This window comes from Pithys albifrons, chromosome 23 (genome assembly GCF_047495875.1).
Source record: "Pithys albifrons albifrons isolate INPA30051 chromosome 23, PitAlb_v1, whole genome shotgun sequence".
Lineage (NCBI taxonomy): Eukaryota > Metazoa > Chordata > Aves > Passeriformes > Thamnophilidae > Pithys > Pithys albifrons.
In genome coordinates, this window is record NC_092480.1 from 5,638,008 (window position 1) to 5,658,337 (window position 20,330).

The window sequence follows — 20,330 nt, forward strand, 5'->3', positions numbered from 1 at the left end:
GTTGAATGGTGATGTTTATGAGATGGATTTAGGGAGATGCAGCTCTGCAGGTTCACTCTGCTCTCTCTGAGCCTGTGTCCCCCATGCCCAACCCTGCCCTGGCACTCCAGACAGGCTGCTGAGTCTTCAGGGCACTGTTAACAGCAACAAAACCCAGCAATGTGGTCTCAAGAGGCTCTTTGCACAAGGGGAAAGATGAGTTTGCCTTTCCTTTGCCAGGAGCTGCTTTGCTGTGCATGGGCATGAGCACCAAAATCAGGTGCCACCCATGCCCCTCACCTGCCAGCAGGTGCAGAGCATCCCCCAGCCCTGGGGGCTGGGACAGGAGCAGGGCAATGCACCCTGTGCTGGGCACACAACTAGAGAGATTTATTCATATATTTATTATATTTATTATTTAGAATAGGAGGTGACATTTCCACTCACTTTTTGCAAGAAATTATCTTCAGGAAACAAACAGTGTTCCTGTTTCATCTCCTTCCCAAGCTGAGGGTGGTGGTTTGCAGTGGAAAACTGGGACTTTCCAGGACTCCCTGCTGCTTAACTGTGTATCCCACAGGCCTTCAGGCTTTGCAGGTCTGAGGGATGGATTTGTCTAAGCTATTATTGCACACTCTGTAATTTATCAGTCTTAAATTTAAGGATATCAGCTCAGAGAGGATTTTTATTTCCCATTTATTCACTCTCTCAGCCTTTAAGTGAACATGGAAATGATCAACAAACCCCCTCTTTAGTTCAAAGCTTCAGTAAGAGCATTTCTATTGTGTACAATCAAGCCCTGGTGGTGCAAAAATTGCCATAATCTCACGTTGAACACTCTTTAACTTGTCCTCCTTGGGGAGGTGCCTTCTGACCTCAGCCTGGGGGTTTCCAATCACAGCAGGTCAAACCTCCAGGCTCTTGGAAAAGTCAGGGATGCTCTCCATCCCTATGGAACCACACCTGGGAGCCCATGGGATGAGGCAGTCACAGAATCCCAGAATCCCAGACTATTCTGAGCTGGAAGGGACCCACAAGGATCATCGAGCCCAACTCTTCAGTCAATGGCCCACACAGGGGATTGAACCCATGACCTTGGGCATTGTCACAGCCAAGTTTTAACCAACTGAGGTGTCCCTGCCCACGGCTGAGGGTGGCACTGGATGAGCTTTAAGGTTCCTCCCAATCCAAACCATTCACTGAATCACAGACTATTCTAAGTTGGAAGAGATCCCCAAGTCCAACTCTTCAGTCAATGGCCCACACAGGGGATTGAACCCATGACCTTGGGCATTGTTACAGCCAAGTTTTAACCAACTGGGTCTTGTCATGTTGAATTCTCATGCTTGATTTTGTTGCTGAAAATCACTTTAGATGGTGCTTATCCCCAAAGTGGTGATATCAGGGCATGGATGTGCCCAAACGCTGCCCCACAGCACGTGGGTGGCACCTCTTGTTCCTCCAGAATACAAATATTTCATCAGAGTTTTTTTTCCTCCCAGCAAACAGATGGTTGGTGGCTTTGGAGCAGGATTTGCAGCTCTGTTGGCAGCTCCTCAGTCCTCATCAGAGCCCTGCAGGAAGGCAGCCCCTGCCCCGGGCTCGCCCTGCCCTCGGCGCAGCCCCAGACTGATGTAGGGCTCTGCACTGCCCCTGCCCAACCTCTGCAGGCACCTGCAAGACAGGAGCAATCAGTAAATCCCTGCTGGCAAACCCCCAAATTAATGCCATTCCCCAGAGGTCTCATCCTAGAGGTCCTAAAATGCTGTTGATGGGGGTTTATCACAGAATCATAGAATGGATTGGGTTGGAAAAGACCTCCCAGATCATCAAGTCCAGTAAAGGGACTGGAGTTGGACCAAGGGTTGGACTTGATGATCCCAGAGGTCTTTTCCAACCCAGTCAATTCTACGATTCTATAAGTCCAACCCTTGGTCCAACTCCAGTCCCTTTACCAGATCATGGCACTCAGTGCCACGGCCAAGCTCAGCTGAAAAACCTCCAGGGATGGGGAATCCACCCCCTCTCTGGGCAGCCCATTCCAATCCCTGAGCACTCTCTCTGCAAAGAATTTCTTTCTGCTCTCCAACTTCAATTTCCCCTGGCAGAGCTTGAGCCCATCGTGCCCCCTTGTCCTATTGCTGAGTGCCTGGGAGAAGAGACCAACCCCCACCTGGCCACAACTTCCCTTCAGGCACTTCCAGACAGTGCTGAGGTCACCTCTGAGCCTCCTCTTCTCCAGGCTGAACACCCCCAGCTCCCTCAGCCTCTCCCCACAGCACTTGTGCTCCAGTCCCTTCTCCAGCCTCGTTGCTCTTCTCACTTGGGTTGGAAGAGACCTCAGATTATCAAACCCAACCCTTGATCCAACCCCACTGTGATTACCAGCCCAGGGCACTCAGTGCCCTGGGCTGGTAATCACAGTGGGATTGGATCAAGAAATGGTGGATTCTCCATCCCTGGAGGTGTTTCAGAGGACACTCAGTGCCACATCCAGTCCCTTCTCCAGCCTCGTTGCTCTTCTCTGGCCCCGCTCCAGCCCCTCAATCTCTTTCCTCAACTGAGGGGCCCAGAACTGAACACAACACTCAGGGTGTGGCCTCCCCAGTGCTGAGTCCAGGGGAAGGGTCACTGCCCTGGGCCTGCTGGCCACGCTATTCTTGATCCAGGCCAGGATCCCATTGGCCTTCTTGGCCACCTGGGCACACCTGGGCACACCTGGGCACTGCTGGCTCATGTTTTGTTCTATATAAAGCCTTTCTGGTGTCTCAGACTGGACCAGCCCTTCTGTGGCCCTCTTAGAGCACCCATAAGATTGGGATAATGTGCCCTTCCCACCTTGGAAAAGCCACGCTGGGACTGCCACTGTTTCAGCATCAGACAGTGCTCTTATACCTCCAATGATTCAGTGACCACCCACTCTGGAGTCCTTTTAAGGGAGGGCACAAAGTGTCAGGGCTCCTGGTGATGTTTGCATTCCTCTATTGAATTAAAATTTGACTTCAGCACTTGGTGCAGAGGGAAGAACAGTGGTGTGACTTCCAGGAGCAGCTCCAGGGGCTCCATTATTTGACTTCTCCTTGTTTAATGCCTGCACCTCTCGCTGACACCACTTTGCATTCTGTGAGCTCAACAAACACCATTTGTGCTTGTCCCTGTGTCCTGAAACATCCTGCAGGCTGGGGCTGCCTGTTCAGCTGGGATCTGTGCCCCAGGGAGGGTTGGAGTCCCCCTGTGCCCCCTGCAGCCACCCCAGCCCTGCCCACCCCACTCCTGCCCCATCATACCAGTAGGTGAGGGTGTAGTTCACAGCCAGGATGGCCACAGCAGCTGCCCAGTGCCAGAAGAAGCACATGGTGAGGAACATGATGTTGTCATGGTCCTCCTCATCCCACATTGGGCCCCCCCAGGGCTGGAAGAGCACGACTCCAATCTGTGGGGAACAAGAAATTAGTTATGTTGAGGGGAAAACAGAGAATCAGAGAATCCCAGACTGGTTTGGGTGGGAAGGGACCATAGGGATGATCTCATTCCACCCCTGCCATGGGCAGGGACACCTCCCACTCAGGTTGCTCCAAAATTCATCCAGCCTGGGCTTGAACAATTCCAGAAATGGGGCAGCCACAGCCTCACCCAGGTTGTCCCCACCTTCAATCCATGTGGTGACTGAGGGGCTGAGACAGCAAAGTCCAGCCTTGCAACAAGAGGCCACACAAAGCCAGTCTGGGCCCAAGATCTCTCTTTCTCTGAACAATATCCTGACACAGCCATCCCTTGGTATTGCAAACTCTGAGCCATCCTTTAAAACCCTCAAATGGAGCATTTTCCAAGCTCAGCTCCTTTTTAACCTCTGAACAAAGGCTGGTTTGAGTTGGCTGAGAAAGAGGAGGCGAACTCAGATGGTTTTCAGCAGCTCAGTTTGGGGAGCAATTATCTCCAGCTGATCTCTTTGACTCTCCCAGCTCTCCCCAGACGAGCACCTGGCTGTGTTTTAACTCACACACTCCATTTCGGGGGGGCTGCATCTTCCCACCAAAGCAGAGGGAGGGCTGCAGGGGCCTTAGACACATTAAGCAATTAGCCCTTGGTTGTTAGATCCTGCCAAAGCTGCTGCCTGCCTTTCCTCTTCCCCCTGGAGAAGCAATAAGCCAAGACTAACAGCTCTTCCAGCAGGAGCAGCCAGCAGAGATGACCTGTGAGGAGTAAACTGGAGCCTGGGTGAGGAGCTATTTATGAAGCAGCCTGGCAAAGTTATCCTTGGGGGATGAGCAGTTGGTGTGTGATGTACAGCTCCTCCTCCTCCTTCCCTCTGACCTGCCAGAACCACGTTCCCTGGATGATGGTGATGCCAGCCCTGAACATCTCCAGGACAATGTTGTCCCTGAGGAAGACCTCCAGCAGGATGCTGCCAGTGCCAGCGAAGATGGAGATGAGCAGCAGGGAGTGGATGTGCTGGTCCAGCAGGGGCCGGTGATGGACGTGGTAGTAGAAGAGACAACCTGCCAAAAACATGTCCTGCTCAGAGCAGCAGCACCAACTGTGGCCACAGAACAGAGCAAATCACCTGCCTGGATGGCAAACAGACAGGTCACCAAGAGAAGGGACTCCACGTGGCACTGCCCCTGTGGGTCTCCTGGTGTCCCATTCAGCAGGTGGGCCCAGTTTGTCCCTGTGTGGGTGTGCCCAAAGCTGGGCATTCCAAACCCTCTGGGCCATTGCCCAGCAACTGTTCCCAAGGGCCCATTGGCAGCAGCTGCCCAGGGCACAGCTGAGCCCTCAGGCTGGGAGCTGGCTGGGAAAGAAGCCTGGCAGAGGAGCTGGGAGAACTGCCCTGCAGGGACTCCTTGGCACCTCCACACCCACCTGAGGGCTCAGCTCTGCCCATGGGCCAGCAACCATTCCAAAATCCCCCCTGACTGCCAGAGTCAGATCCCCCAGGGTGGAACTCCCTGCCCTGGGGGAGGCACTGGGGGCTCCCACCCAAACCTCAGGGGACACAATCTGGGGCTTGGGGGACTTCTGGGACCACTCCTTGGATGCAGAGGAGGAGCAGACCCTGGCCAGGAGGAGCCACCACTCTGGCCCAGACTGTGCCATCATCTGCACCAACAGCTTTGTCCCTTCCTTTGCCTTTGGACTCGGAGGAACCACGTGGGGCTCAGCACAGGGGCCACCAAACCCCCCTGTGTTTGTGCCCCAGGGGGCTGGGTTAGACTGCTGGGCTTGGGGGTTAAACCCAATTTCTCTTTGTGCAATTCCATTTGTTTTAATATTGTTATTAAATTGTAACTCTGACTTATTCTCTTTTGTGTTGGGTTCATTCCTCCTGCCTGTTTACCTTCAAACCAGCACACCTGGCACCCCACCATCCTGGAGGAATGAGGTGTCCAGCCCTGGGGCAGGAGGATCTGAGCAATGCAGTAACCAAAGAAAGGCTGGTTTGCTTCTCACATCGGTGCCATCTCCTCTGCCAGGCTCCTGCTCTGTCCTTCATTCCTGCTGCTAAACTTCACTGTTTTGGGGAGCTGCAAATGATGGATTTCCTGTTCTTACATGTCAAACTGTGCCTGTTGAGCTGCCCCTGCTGCTGCCTCAACAACTGCTGTGCTCAGGAAGGGGGAAATAACAGGAGATGTGACTTCATTAAAGGGGTCTCTGTATAATCTTTTCTCATGGTGGGATTTGGAACTAGATGATCTTTAATGCCCCTTCCTAGCCAAGCCTTTCTGTGATCCAGGAGGGTCTGGAATGCTGGATTGCAGGGGGTCTGGATTCTGTCATTCCAGGAGGGGCTGCAATCCTGGCTGGTGACTTGCAAGACAGCCAGGAGACAAAATGATATTCATGATGTGCTGAAGGCAGAATAAATCACTTCAATTGTGCACGTGCCACGCAAGCAGATGAGGCTGCTGGTGCCTGCAGAGCAGGGAGTGGCTCCTGGGGGAGCCCAGGGCAGGGGAGCAGCTCTGTGCCTGTCAGAGGTGCAGCAGCCACCACCCATCCATCACAACAGGGAGCTCATCCTGCTGCTTCACTCCATGGTCTGCCCAGACATCCCAAACCAGAACCTGCTGCTGCCTGTGCTTCCCACCTCATTCCAGACTGTCCTGAGTTAATATATTTCCTACAATGTGTCCTGTCTCCAGAGCATTCCAAGTAATATTCCAGTCAACAAGGCAAATTTGAGTCCTTCTCTGACTCGGTTTCACTTGGGCTGTTCAGCTTGGGGAGACCTCATTGCAGGTACAACTTCCTCAGGAGGGGCAGAGGAAGGGCAGGCACTGACCTCTGCTCTGTGGGACCAGGGACAGCCCCCAGGGAATGGCCGGAGCTGTGCCAGGGCAGGGACAGGGCACAGGGAATGGCTGGAGCTGTGCCAGGGCAGGGACAGCACCCAGGGAATGGCTGGAGCTGTGCCAGGGCAGGGACAGCACCCAGGGAATGGCTGGAGCTGTGCCAGGGCAGGGACAGCCCCCAGGGAATGGCTGGAGCTGTGCCAGGGCAGGGACAGCACCCAGGGAATGGCTGGAGCTGTGCCAGGGCAGGGTCAGGTTGGATCTCAGGGAAAGGCTCTTCCCCCAGAGGGTGGTGGGCACTGACCAGGCTCCCCAGGGCAGTGGGCACAGCCCCAAGGCTGCCAGAGCTGCAGGAGGGTTTGGATGATGCTCTGGGGCACAGAGTGTGACTCTTGGGGATGGTACTTGCAGGGCTGAAGGTTGCACTCCATGATCCCTGTGGGTCCCTTCCAGCTGAGCACATTATCATAGAATCAATTGGGTTGGAAAAGACCTCTGAGATCAGCAAGTCCAACCCTTGATCCAACCCCACTGTGATCACCAGCCCAGGGCACGGAGTTGGATCAAGACATGGTGGATTCTCCCTCAGTGCCACATCCATAGAATCATAGAATGGATTGGAAAAGCCCTCTGAGATCATCGAGTCCAACCCTTGGTCCAACTCCAGTCCGTTTACCAGATCATGGCACTCAGTGCCACGGCCAAGCTCAGGTGAAAAACCTCCAGGGATGGGGAATCCACCCCCTCTCTGGGCAGCCCATTCCAATCCCTGAGCACTCTCTCTGCAAAGAATTTCTTTCTGCTCTCCACCTTCAATTTCCCCTGGCAGAGCTTGAGCCCACCGTGCCCCCTTGTCCTGTTGCTGAGTGCCTGGGATCCCTCCCCAAATTCAGCCCCACCTTTGACCCACCTTCAACAAACACCGCCACGGCCAACATGAGGCGATCCAGGCCCCGTGGCACCACCTGGGACACGTAGGTGAGGACATCCACCATCCCAGAGAGGCCGTAGAAGAGGTACATGGTGGTGTGCTGCCAGTTCATCAGCTTCACCCAGTCTCGGCTGTGCCCGCTGTAGAGGTACAGGTGAGGCCCATCCGGCACGAACTGCTCTGCCAGCATCCCTGCAGGGACAGCCAGGCTGGTGGCACGGGGGGCACAGCGCTCAGGGCTGGGAGGCACACTGGGGGGCACACTGCTCAGGGCTGGGGGGTCACACTGCTCAGTGCTGGGGGGCACACTGCTCAGGGTAAGGGGGGCACAGTGCTCAGGGCTGGGGGTCACACTGCTCAGTGCTGTGGGGCACAGTGCTCAGGGTAAGGGGGGCACAGTGCTCAGGGCTGGGGGGCACAGTGCTCAGGGCTGGGGGGCACACTGGAGGACACAGTGCTCAGGGCTGGGGGTCACACTGCTCAGTGCTGGGGGGCACAGTGCTCAGGGTAAGGGGGGCACACTGCTCAGGGCTGGGGGGCACAGTGCTCAGGGCTGGGGGGGCACACTGCTTGGGGCTGTTGGCAAGGGGGGCACACTGCTCATGGCAAGGGGGCACTGCTCAGGACTGGGGGGGCACACTGCTCAGGGCTGTTGGCAAGGGGGGCACACTGCTCATGGCAAGGGGGCACTGCTCAGGGCTGGGGGGGCACAGTGCTCGGGGCTGGGGGGGCACACTGCTGAGGGCTGGGGGGGCACAGTGCTCAGGTCTGGGGGGGCACACTGCTCAGGTCTGGGGGGGCACAGTGCTCAGGGCTGGGAGGGCACACTGCTCAGGACTGGGGGGCACACTGGGGGGCACATTGCTCAGGGCTGGGGGGGCACACTGCTCAGGGCTGGGGGGCACAGTGCTCAGGGCTGTTGGCAAGGGGGGCACAGTGCTCATGGCAAGGGGGCACTGCTCGGGGCTGGGGGGGCACACTGCTCAGGGTAAGGGGGGCACAGTGCTCAGGGCTGGGGGGCACAGTGCTCAGGTCTGGGGGGGCACAGTGCTCAGGGCAAGGGGGGCACACTGCTCAGGGCTGGGGGGGCACACTGGGGGGCACACTGCTCAGGGTAAGGGGGGCACAGTGCTCAGGGCTGGGGGGAACACACTGCTCAGGGCTGGGGGCACTGCTCAGGGCTGTTGGCAAGGAGGGCACACTGCTCAGGGCTGGGGGAATGGCTGGGGCACACTGGGGGGCACAGTGCTCAGGGCTGGGGGGCACAGTGGGGGGCACACTGCTCAGGGCTGTTGGCAAGGAGGGCACACTGCTCAGGTCTGGGGGGCACACTGGGGGGCACACTGCTCAGGGCTGTTGGCAAGGAGGGCACACTGCTCAGGGCTGGAGGGGCACACTGGAGGGCACACTGCTTAGGGCTGGGGGACACACTGGGGGGCACACTGCTTAGGGCTGGGGGACACACTGGGGGGCACACTGCTCAGGGCTGTTGGCAAGGAGGGCACACTGCTCAGGGCTGTGATGCTCAGGTTCATGGTTTAATGGTGGACCTGGCAGTGGTTCATAGTCGGATTTGGGAATCTCAGAAGTCTTTTCCAACCTTATCAACTCTCTGATCCTTCCACCCCTGGACCAGTTTTCCTGGAGTGAGAGCTCCAGCACAGCCAGCACTGCAGGCTGGGAATTCCCTCCATGGAAGTGAAATAACCCCCTTACCTATGAGAGCAAAGACGATTTTCATGCCCCCTTCGATGGCATCCATGCGCTGGAGAGGGGAAATCCTGGGGGATTTCTTGTTTCCTCTCTGGCTCAGGTACTGCAGAGGGTATTTCACAGACCACCAGAGCCCAAAGAGCAGGAAAAAGCTGCCTGGGAGGGCATGGCCCTTGAAATTTGCCATCCTGATCACCTCCTCTGGCTACAAGGCAAAGAAAAATGATGTCATTATTCAACTTACACCAGTTATTTGGCATAACACTGGAAGAAAAATAGGATTTCCCTTTCAGGGAGGACTGGAAAAGGCTTGACTACACCCACAGGAACAGGAAGGAGCACTGGAAACCCTCAAAGGGTGAGAGGTGACAACACCTGGGACCTCTCTGAGGCCCTTGGCCCAAGATTGGGAAATGTCCAAAAAAGGCAGACTAGTTTAGCAAAACTGCTGCAATCTCTGAAACATCCCAGCCTGCACTTTGTGCTCTTGGGATCCCTCCCAGCAGCAGCTCCTGCTTTTCCTGCTCTTCTGCAAGTGTGAGCACAGGAATCTGCTGCAGACCAGGGGCTTTTGGGGACCAGGCAGGAGAGACAACCCACAGAGAAATCAGTGATGTCTGGGGGTAAACCCCACTGGGCTTCTTTAACTCCTTGAACAGCCACAGAAATGCTGTGCTAAGTCCAAAAATTTTTTATTTAAAATCCCTGGAATCATTTCAGCCCATGGAGGGGGCAAACCCACCCTGTCCCTACTCCCCAAATCGAAGCATTTTGTTTAAAGCTTCCAAAAACACCCCAAGAGCTGCTGGAAACAAAACACTGTGGGTTGGGCTGAACCAACCAAGTGACTCCCTTCATCCCAACATCCTCCCACTCCTCCTGCCCTCTCTCTCCAGGGTGCCCCTCAGCAGGACTGGCAGGAGCCTCCGTGCCAGAGCACACACTCCCAGGTTTGCAGGGAGCCAGAGGATCCATTTCCTGGGAGAATCTCACCAATTAAACCCGGCCAGCTCCTGTTTGCTACTCACTGCTTTGCTTAATTAGGTGGAGAACTGATTAGCTCTTTCATGTGGGCTCCACATCAGAAAGAAATTCTTTGCAGAGAGAGTGCTCAGGGATTGGAATGGGCTGCCCAGAGAGGGGGTGGATTCCCCATCCCTGGAGGTTTTTAACCTGAGCTTGGCCATGGCACTGAGTGAGAATCCACCATGTCTTGATCCAACCACGTCTTGATCCAACCACATCTTGATCCAACCACGTCTTGATCCAACCCCACTGTGATCACCAGCCCATGGCACTCTGTGCCATGGGCTGGTGATCACAGTAGGGTTGGATCAAGGGTTGGATTGATGATCTCAGAGGTCTCTTCCAACCCAGCTGATTCTGTGATTCTGTATCTCTGGCTGTTGGACACACAGGCCACTGAAGCACCTTCAGAGGGCACTACCTGGGCTCCTCTGCAGTGCTGAGGTGCAAATGAGGGTGTGGATGTCTCCAGAACTCTGCATGTGACAGGCCTTGCTTGGCCACCCCCTGAGTGAAGGGAAGTTGTGGCCAGGTGGGGGTTGGTCTCTTCTCCCAGACACTCAGCAATAGGACAAGGGGGCACGATGGGCTCAAGCTCTGCCAGGGGAAATTGAAGTTGGAGAGCAGAAAGAAATTCTTTGCAGAGAGAGTGCTCAGGGATTGGAATGGGCTGCCCAGAGAGGGGGTGGATTCCCCATCCCTGGAGGTTTTTCAGCTGAGCTTGGCCGTGGCACTGAGTGCCATGATCTGGTAAAGGGACTGGAGTTGGACCAAGGGTTGGACTTGATCTCAGAGGGCTTTTCCAACCCAATCCATTCTATGATTCATTCCATGGAGCACCTGGGCCTGGCCTGTTGGAAGGGGGTGTCAGGCTGGGCAATTAGCATTGCTTTAATTGATACCAAGGCTGTGCTGCTGGTGCCCAGGACCTCCTTCTCCACTCAGTGACCTCCTCTGGGCCACCTCCCTTGTGGGGTGGGTGCTGCATGGTTTGGAGCTGCAGCCAGACATCCCCATCCTGGTCACCCTTAAACCACATCCTGGTCATCCTTAAACCACATCATGGTCACCCTTAAACCACCACATGTTGGGGCTCCAGGTGGAAATACAAACCAGGAATACTCTTATTGTGGTGTTTGGGTGTCAGGTGGAACATGGCTCACTGCTGTCAGCCTTGGAGAGGGAGAGACCTTCCATGGACTTTATTGATATGTGGTTTCATGTCCTTTTGTCCCAGGGACACCTTGTGCCATCCCTTGAAGGCCATGGCTGGTACAAATGCCCTCTCCCTGAGCAGGAACATCCCCTGGGTTAGACTCAACCTCCCAAACCTGTGTCCATCCTGCCTGATCTGAGCTGCTTTACACAACCAGCTGCTCCAGCACCTCCAGGGGAGCAATCACTGACTCCTGGTGCCAACACTGGCCCCCGGTGCCAACATTGGCTCAGGGTGCCAGCCCCACCCCAGTACGTGCAGCCACACATGGGGAGGATGCCCTTGTGGTCACACCCAGTCCTGCCTTCCCCAAACACCCCTGAGCCCCCAGTGGGCTCAGGAAAATCCATTTAGGAGGACACTTGCTTTAAGCTGTGCATGGCAATGGTGTTTTCTGCTGTGCCCACAGGCAGCTTTGCAGGTTGCTGTTTGTTGCCAGCACTGCAAAGGCTCTGCCTTATTTCATGACTTAAAAGGAGAGATTTGTTGCCAGTGGGTGCATCAGGTAATTACACAGAAAATCAAAGCAGTGCTGGCATGGTCCAGTGGGTTAATACAATCAGCTCTGGGGCCCTTCAAACACACCCAGAGGGCAGGAGCATCCACCTGGCTCCCTGTGGATAAGGGAGCAGCATTCCCAAAGCAGGGAGAGGAAGAGCTGTGAGCAGAGAGTCCCATCATGGACATGCAATGGGGGTAAATGCTTTAAACTGAGAGGGGAAATTCAGATCAGACACAAAGAGGAATGGTATAAAATCTAAAAGCAGAACCAAACCCAGCCCAGAAACCACCACAAGAAGTTTTGCAGCCTTATCATGGCACTTCATGGGATAACTGTGACATGACCAACATGTAGTCAAAGATAAACTCTGTGATGTCACATGTTAAAGGCAGAAACCTGATTTGGTGGAGGATTATTTTTGGCTCTAGCACCTCAGCTGCTCTCAGCCTGCAGGACTGTCCCATTCAGCAGGTGGGCCCAGTTTGTCCCAGTGTGGGTGTGCCCAAAGCTGGGCATTCTAAACCCTCTGGGCCATTGCCCAGCAACTGTTCCCAAGGGCCCATTGGCAGCAGCTGCCCAGGGCACAGCTGAGCCCTCAGGCTGGGAGCTGGCTGGGAAAGAAGCCTGGCAGAGGAGCTGGGAGAACTGCCCTGCAGGGACTCCTTGGCACCTCCACACCCACCTGAGGGCTCAGCTCTGCCCATGGGCCAGCAACCATTCCAAAATCCCCCCTGACTGCCAGAGTCAGATCCCCCAGGGTGGAACTCCCTGCCCTGGGGGAGGCACTGGGGGCTCCCACCCAAACCTCAGGGGACACAATCTGGGGCTTTGGGCACTTCTGGGACCACTCCTTGGATGCAGAGGAGGAGCAGCCCCTGGCCAGGAGGAGCCACCACTCTGGCCCAGACTGTGCCATCATCTGCACCAACAGCTTTGTCCCTTCCTTTGCCTTTGGACTCGAGAGAACCACGTGGGGCTCAGCACAGGGGCCACCAAACCCCCCTGTGTTTGTGCCCCAGGGGGCTGGGTTAGACTGCTGGGCTTGGGGGTTAAACCCAATTTCTCTTTGTGCCACTGCATTGATTGGAATATTGTTATTAAACTGTAACTCTGACTTATAATCTCTTTGTGTTGGGTTTGTTTCTCCTGCCAGTTCACCTTTAAACCAGCACAAGGACAGGGCTGGATGTGCCCCTGCAGCTGCAGTTGGGCACAGAGGGAACCCCAGAGCCCCCCTGGGAGCTGCAAACAGCTCTGTCATTTCCAGGTCCACATCTCAGCACCTTCCCAGCTCTCACAGCATCATGAGCTGCACATCTCAGGGTTTCCCTCCTGAGATCAAGACAGTCAAAGTGAAGGACACACTGATCAATCCCAATTAAAGATCAGTTAAATGGAGTGTATATGTCCACCTTACAGTGCTTTGTGAGCTGGGCTGGGCTCGGTGGGGTGAGAAGCATGATGTGATTCATCAGTAAAAACAAATGGATTCTTGGGGCTCCTACAGTGACATGAGAAAAAATAAATGGCCAGCCAATGAAACAAAAATTCCAACTTACACCCACATGGAGAGATAAACAGGATAGTGTTAAATCACTTTATCTCCTATAACTTTGTCAAGGACCACGTGAATTGTAACAGGAAGGTTGAAGAGTTAAAACTTTCCCACATCTAAGGGGAAAAAAAATTTATGGTGGGGTTATCAGTAAGGTTGTAAATAGTGGTATATGTTAAAGTGCTTAACAATGTACTTAGAATGTTTATGCATGAGTTGAATGAATATGTAAGTAGAGACTAAATAAATGTCAGAATTACACTGTGTTTGGGGTGGGATGGCAAGCAATGCTTGAGTCCATCATACCCAGCATGCTGAATTTGCTTTTATAATATAATAAACTTTAATTGAAAACCTATGAGACTCTGTTTCTCACAGTGGGGTGATGGGGACTGTTTGGGGGGTGCTGGTGCCCATTCCTGTCCAATCCCTGGCTAGCAGGAAGCCCATGGCTTAACTAGGACCAGCAAAACTCTTTCTCCTGCTTCCCTTTCTCCTCTGAAAACACAACAGGGAAGCACAGGGGGGAAACCCAGCCCCAGTTATGTTTGTGCCCGGGGCAAACAGCTCTTGTTTATCCCTGCAGCTCCTGCAGTGAGATTCCCTGCCCTCAGCAGGGCAAAGCACACGCTGGAGGTCCCCAAATGCCACAGCCCTGCCCAGGTGACTTTGCCCCTTCCCTCACCACCCAGCCCATTCAATAACACACCCCTGGCCCGTGTTTGGTGCACTTTGCACCTGATTATTACGATGCCCTGAGCTGCCCCAGTTTAATGATTTACTGCTTCATCTGCTCTGACCTCCTCCCAGTGGGGCTGCTTTGCTCTTGGCTCAGAGCTCATGCACCCAACACTCAGAGGGTGGTGAGGAGCCTGATCAGACTCTCCCCTCCTCCTCTCGCCCTACCCTGGCAGCCACAAAGTCTCTTTTTAGCCATTTACCTTTTCCAAGTGTCTCCTTTGCTTTGCTGAGTCGTATTTTTTAGTTTTAGAAGAGGTTTTATTAATGCCCTGATAGTGTCTCAGTCAGGGCATCACTTCCACTCTGCCCAGCTCGGAATTACAGTCTGAAGTTCAGCAGTGGGAGCAGCTCTGAGCCATCATCCCTACAATTAACTTTGCCCTTCAGCCTCTGGAAAGCAGCTCAGACACACCAGAGTTGGTTTGTCCATTGTGTGACCTTCTCTTGGCTCTGGGAGTATCTCTGGGTGGCAGGGATGGTCCTCCCTACAATAAACTTTGCTCTTCAGCCTCTGGAAAGCAGCTCAGACACACCAGAGCGTGTTTGCTCCCTGTGGGACCTGCCCTTGGCTCTGAGAACATCTGTGGATGGCAGGGATGGTCCTCCCTACAATTAACTTTGCCCTTCAGCCTCTGGAAAGCAGCTCAGACACACCAGAGTTGGTTTGTCCATTGTGGGACCTTCTCTTGGCTCTGGGAGTATCTCTGGATGGCAGGGATGGTCCTCCCTACAATAAACTTTGCTCTTCAACCTCTGGAAAGCAGCTCAGACACACGAGTTGGTTTGCCCATTGTAGGACCTGTACTTGTCTCTGAGACCATCTCTGGGTGGCAGGGATGGTCATCCCTACAATAAACTTTGCTCTTCAACCTCTGGAAAGCAGCTCAGTCACACCAGAGTTGGTTTGCCCTCTGTGGGACCTGTACTTGGCTCTGAGACCATCTGTGGATGGCAGGGATGGTCCTCCCTACAATTAACTTTGCCCTTCAACCTCTGGAAAGCAGCTCAGACACACCAGAGTTGGTTTGTCCATTGTGTGACCTTCTCTTGGCTCTGGGAGTATCTCTGGATGGCAGGGATGGTCCTCCCTACAATAAACTTTGCTCTTCAACCTCTGGAAAGCAGCTCAGACACACGAGTTGGTTTGTCCATTGTAGGACCTGTACTTGTCTCTGAGACCATCTCTGGGTGGCAGGGATGGTCCTCCCTACAATAAACTTTGCTCTTCAACCTCTGGAAAGCAGCTCAGTCACACCAGAGTTGGTTTGCCCACTGTGGGACCTGCCCTTGGCTCTGGGAGCATCTCTGGGTGGCAGGGATGGTCCTCCCTACAATTAACTTTGCCCTTCAGCCTCTGGAAAGCAGCTCAGATACACCAGAGCTGGTTTGCTCCCTGTGGGACCTGTACTTGGCTCTGAGACCATCTGTGGATGGCAGGGATGGTCCTCCCTACAATAAACTTTGCCCTTCAGCCTCTGGAAAGCAGCTCAGACTCATCAGAGCTGGTTTGCCCATTGTAGGACCTGTGCTTGGCTCTGAGACCATCTCTGGGTGGCAGGGATGATCATCCCTACAATAAACTTTGCTCTTCAGCCTCTGGAAAGCAGCTCAGACACACCAGAGCTGGTTTGCTCCCTGTGGGACCTTCTCTTGGCTCTGGGAGCATCTCTGGGTGGCAGGGATGGTCATCCCTACAATAAACTTTGCTCTTCAACCTCTGGAAAGCAGCTCAGACACACCAGAGTTGGTTTGCCCACTGTGGGACCTGCCCTTGACTCTGGGAGCATCTCTGGGTGGCAGGGACAGTCCCCAGGGAAAGGCTGACTCGGGGAAGTAGAGAAATACCAGTTTGCAAAAATACACACCCAGGCTGAGCTGGGGAATGGCACTGAGATGTGTATCTGGAAACACTGGACCAGGCAGAGGTGAGAGGCCTGTGCCTCTGAGGGCAGAAAGATGACACCCAAAAGATGCCAGAAGGGACATCACCAACAGAGAAATCAGCTCAGTTGGTTAAAACTTGGCTGTAACAATGCCAAGGTCATGGGTTCAATCCCCTGTGTGGGCCACTGACTGAAGAGTTGGACTCCATGATCCTTGTGGGTCCCTTCCAGCTCAGAATAGTCTGGGATTCTGTGAAAAGCTCTCTGGACCCTGCACTGCTTCCCTCCATTATCAGCACTGTCTCGTTTGTCTGCAGAGACCCCTCTAATCAGCAGCACTCCCATCAGCTCCCTCAGGAGCTGCATCCCTAATGCATTAATGTCAGGCTAAAACCCCATTCTGAGCCATTTCAGCCCATTATGGGCAGGTTTGCTCCTCTCTGCCTCACCCACACCGGGGGTTGTTAACAGGGACACTGAGCAATCATTTCCTCATCCTGTAAAGCAACTTCTCTGCCTCTAAAAGATCCCTAAGGGTTTTAGAGTTAGGTTAAAAATGATCATCATCACTGGAAACATTCGGCTCAATTGCCAGGGTGCATCTGAAGGGCCATCAGGTGCTGCAGGAGCTTGTACAGACACTGCAGAGAGACAGAGACAGAGCAGGATAATCCATCCCTCTGAAGTGGGAAAATTCAGAGGATGAAAGCTTGAAATTCAGGCTGCTGGACCTGAGGTCTGTTTAACAGACACACCTGAAAAGACTCACTGGGGGGAGAGAGATGTAAAAAATGGGGATGGAGAGGTTATATTGCTCTGTCTCCTCTTCCTCACTGCCTGTCTCTGGCTCCTGTTGGACAGCCCCTGTTTCAGCTTCTCCAACCCCAGCCCTGCCATCAGGGAACAGCAAGGAGCAGCTCTGAGTTACAGCCTGGCAGAGAGAGCTGAGAAATAAAACAAATTAGCCCAAGCCATCTTAATTACGGGGGCTCAGAGCAGGAGCTTCGTCATCCTTTCCCTTCTCTTTACGACCTGCATTTGTTTATTTGTGGTTTTAAGGCAGTGAGGGCTGACTTTAAAAATTATCTATTTAGGAAAATGCACTTTGCCATCTTAAAAGCCATTTTTCTTTTCCTCTACGTGATGCTCCAGTGATTAAAGTGCTTTCCAAAGGGAGTTGGTGCCATCTGTGCCCCAAAGTGCCTCCCTGACTCTAACAACCCCTCACAGGTACCAACCCAAACAAATCAAAGCCAGCATTGGCACCACCAAAACCACCACAAAGCTCAGTATTTGTGGAATGAGAATTCCTGAATGGTTTGAAGCCTCCCTGACTCCAACAACCCCTCACAGGTACCAACCCAAACAAATCAAAGCCAGCACTGGCACCACCAAAAATGCCACAAAGCTCAGTATTTGTGGAATCAGAATCCCAGAATGGCTTGGAGCCTCCCTGACTCCAACAACCCCTCACAGGTACCAACCCCAAGCAAATCAAAGCCAGCACTGGCACCACCAAAACCACCAGTATTTGTGGAATCAGAATTCCTGAATGGTTTGGAGCCTCCCTGACTCCAACAACCCCTCACAGGTACCAACCCCAAGCAAATCAAAGCCAGCATTGGCACCACCAAAACCACCACAAAGTTCAGTATTTATGGAATCAGAATTCCAGAATGGTTTGGAGCCTCCCTGACTCCAACAACCCCTCACAGGTACCAACCCAAGCAAATCAAAGCCAGCACTGGCACCACCAAACCCACCACAAAGCTCAGTATTTATGGAATCAGAATTCCTGAATGGTTTGGGTTGGGAGAGACCTTAAAGCTCATCTGGTTCCACCACCTGCCATGGGCAGGGACACCTCCCACTATCCCAGGTTGCTCCAACCTGGAATACTTCCAGGGGTGGGGTATCCAAAGTTTCTCTGGACTCCACAACTCCCATGGGATTTTCCAAAGAGGAGAAATTTGCTCATCCTGAAATTGTCCCAGTTGCCCCAGAATGTCACACAGGCCAAAAGCTGTAGGTCTTTGACCTCCCTTGAGGAAAACAATCAAAGAAACCATTTCCAGTGCAATGTGTCCCCAAAACATCCAATTATTCACCTGAAACACCTCCCAGCCCATTCTGGGGTTCTGCAAGTCTGATCTGCAGTTTTTTGGGTGCTAAAAGTGACTGTGACTTCCCTCAAGGAAAAGAAACAAAGAAACCATTTCCATTGCAATGTACCCCTCAAAGAAACCATTTCCATTGCAATTTATCCCCCAAAGAAACCATTTCCATTGCAATGTATCCCCAAAACATCCAATTATTCACCAGAAACACCTCCCAGCCCAAGAAATTCTGGAGTTCTATGAGTTTAATCTGCACTTTTTGGGGTGCTAAACGTGACATCCCTCAAGGAAAAGAATCAAATAAACCATTTCCACTGCAATGTATCCCCAAAAGAAACCATTTCCAGTGCAATGTATCCCCAAATTATTCACCTGAAACACCTCCCAGCCCAAACCATTCTGGGGTTCTAACATTCTAATCTGCACTTTTTGGGGTGCTAAACGTGACCTCCCTCAAGGAAAACAATCAAGGAAACCATTTCCATTGCAATGTATCCCCAAATTATCCAATTATTCACCAAAAACACCTCCCAGCCCAAGAAATTCTGGAGTTCTATGAGTTTAATCTGCACTTTTTGGGGTGCTAAACGTGACATCCCTCAAGGAAAAGAATCAAAGAAACCATTTCCATTGCAATGTGTCCCCCAAACATCCAATTATTGACCAGAAACACCTCCCAGCCCAACCCATCCTGGGGTTCTGCGAGTCTGATCTGCCCTTTTTGGGCACCAAAAGCCACTTTTCAGGGCAGTTCCGCGGGGAGAGGAGGGCGGGGAGGGGCTCTGTGGTTCGGTGCCCGCAGCAGCGATTTGGGCTCGGCTGCCAGGCGGAGATTTGGCATCCCCTTAGGCAGGAGAGGGGCAGGGAGGTGGCGGGGGCTGCTGGGCAGGGGTTTGGGGGGGCACTCCCGAACTTCCCCGCTCTCCCCTCTGCCTGTGCCAGCCCCGCACTGCGCGTTTGTTTCCCGACTTCCTCCCTGGGACACCTCGCCGCGGGTTTGCCAGGCTGTGCCACCCCCTGCCAGCCCGGCAGGGACCCTCCTGTGCCCCTCCGGGGTGAGGGACACCCCGTTGGGTCGGGCACACCCCGTGCCCCCCGCCCCGGTTTGCTCTTCCAAGGGAGTAAGTCCTGTTTGCTCACCCTGAGCCCTCTCCTCCCTCCCGGGGGGGTTTGGGTCCAAATCCGGGGGTTTGGATCTAAATCTGGGGAGTTCAGGTCCAAATTTAGGAGTCCCCAAAGGGCAGGGAGGGGGTCCCTTCTTCTCCCCAGGCATGGGGTGACCTCTCACTCCCCTTGCCCACCCTGAGCCCTCTCCTCCCTCCTAGGGGGTTTTGGGTCCAAATTTCGGGGTCCCCAAAGGGCAGGGGGGTCCCTTCTTCTCCCCTGGCATGGGGTGACCTCCCACTCCCCTTGCCCACCCTGAGCCCTCTCCTCCCTCCTAGAGGGTTTTGGGTCCAAATTTTGAGGAGTTTGGATCCAAATCCGGGGGGTTGGGGTCCAAATTTCAGGGTCCTCCAAAGGGCAGGGAGGGGGTCCCTTCTCCTCCCCTGGCATGGGGTGACCTCCCACTCCCCTTGCCCACCCTGAGCCTTCTCCTCCCTCCCAGGGGGGTTTGGGTCCAAACTCTGGGAGTTTTGGGTCCAAATTTCGGGGTCCCCAAAGGGCAGGGGGGTCCCTTCTCCTCCCCTGGCATGGGGTGACCTCCCCCTCCACTTGCCCACCCTGAGCCCTCTTCTCCCTCCTAGGGGGTTTTGGGTCCAAATTTTGGGGTCCCCAAAGGGCAGGGGGGTCCCTTCTCCCCTGGCATGGGGTGACCTCCCCCTCCCTTTGCCCACCCCGAGCCCCCTCCCCGTGCCAGCAGAGCTTACCTTGGCCCCACGGGCACACCTGCTGCCAGGTGAGCCGTGCTCCTCCCCTGCCCCACCTGCCTCCTCCCTGCCAGCCCCAACCCTGCCCAAGCCCCAGGCAGGAGGGAAAGGTGGCCCTGGGCACCCAAATCCCCATCCCTGGGCACACCAGGGGCTGAGATTTCCAGTTCCTCCCCCCAAAACTTCCTCACTTCTGGCTGTCCCAAGGCTTTCCCCCCCCCAAAATCTTTATTTTCTCCCATTTTGTGCAATGATTCCACCTCCTACCCCCCAGCTCATGCAGTGTGGGGCATCACCCCCACCCAGATCCTGCATTCCTCATGCCCAAAGCCCTGCATTAATTATTAACTGCATTAATCCCTCCCCAGCCCTGCATTTTCCTGCTCCCAGCCCTGATGGATGCTCCTCCTGGGATCCCCCTCTCAGAAATCCACATTTCAGCTCCCAATGCAATTTTCTGACCAGGCCACCTATAAAAACTGAGTTTATCCTTAATAATCCTT

At 54.0% G+C, this 20,330-nt stretch overlaps 1 protein-coding gene across 1 annotated transcript; it reads right to left on the reverse strand.

The window, feature by feature from the left end:
• Positions 1-378: 378 nt before the first annotated feature.
• LOC139682246 (transmembrane protein 45B-like) lies at positions 379-19,861 on the reverse strand. The gene is made up of 6 exons (XM_071576396.1): positions 19,828-19,861; positions 8,923-9,124; positions 7,186-7,398; positions 4,294-4,478; positions 3,267-3,412; positions 379-1,653 (listed from the first exon to the last, which is right to left on the reverse strand). The coding sequence occupies exons 2-6, from the start codon at positions 9,104-9,106 to the stop codon at positions 1,536-1,538; spliced, it is 846 nt and encodes a 281-aa protein (XP_071432497.1). The 5' UTR covers positions 9,107-9,124; positions 19,828-19,861; the 3' UTR covers positions 379-1,535.
• Between the last annotated feature and the right edge of the window lie 469 nt (positions 19,862-20,330).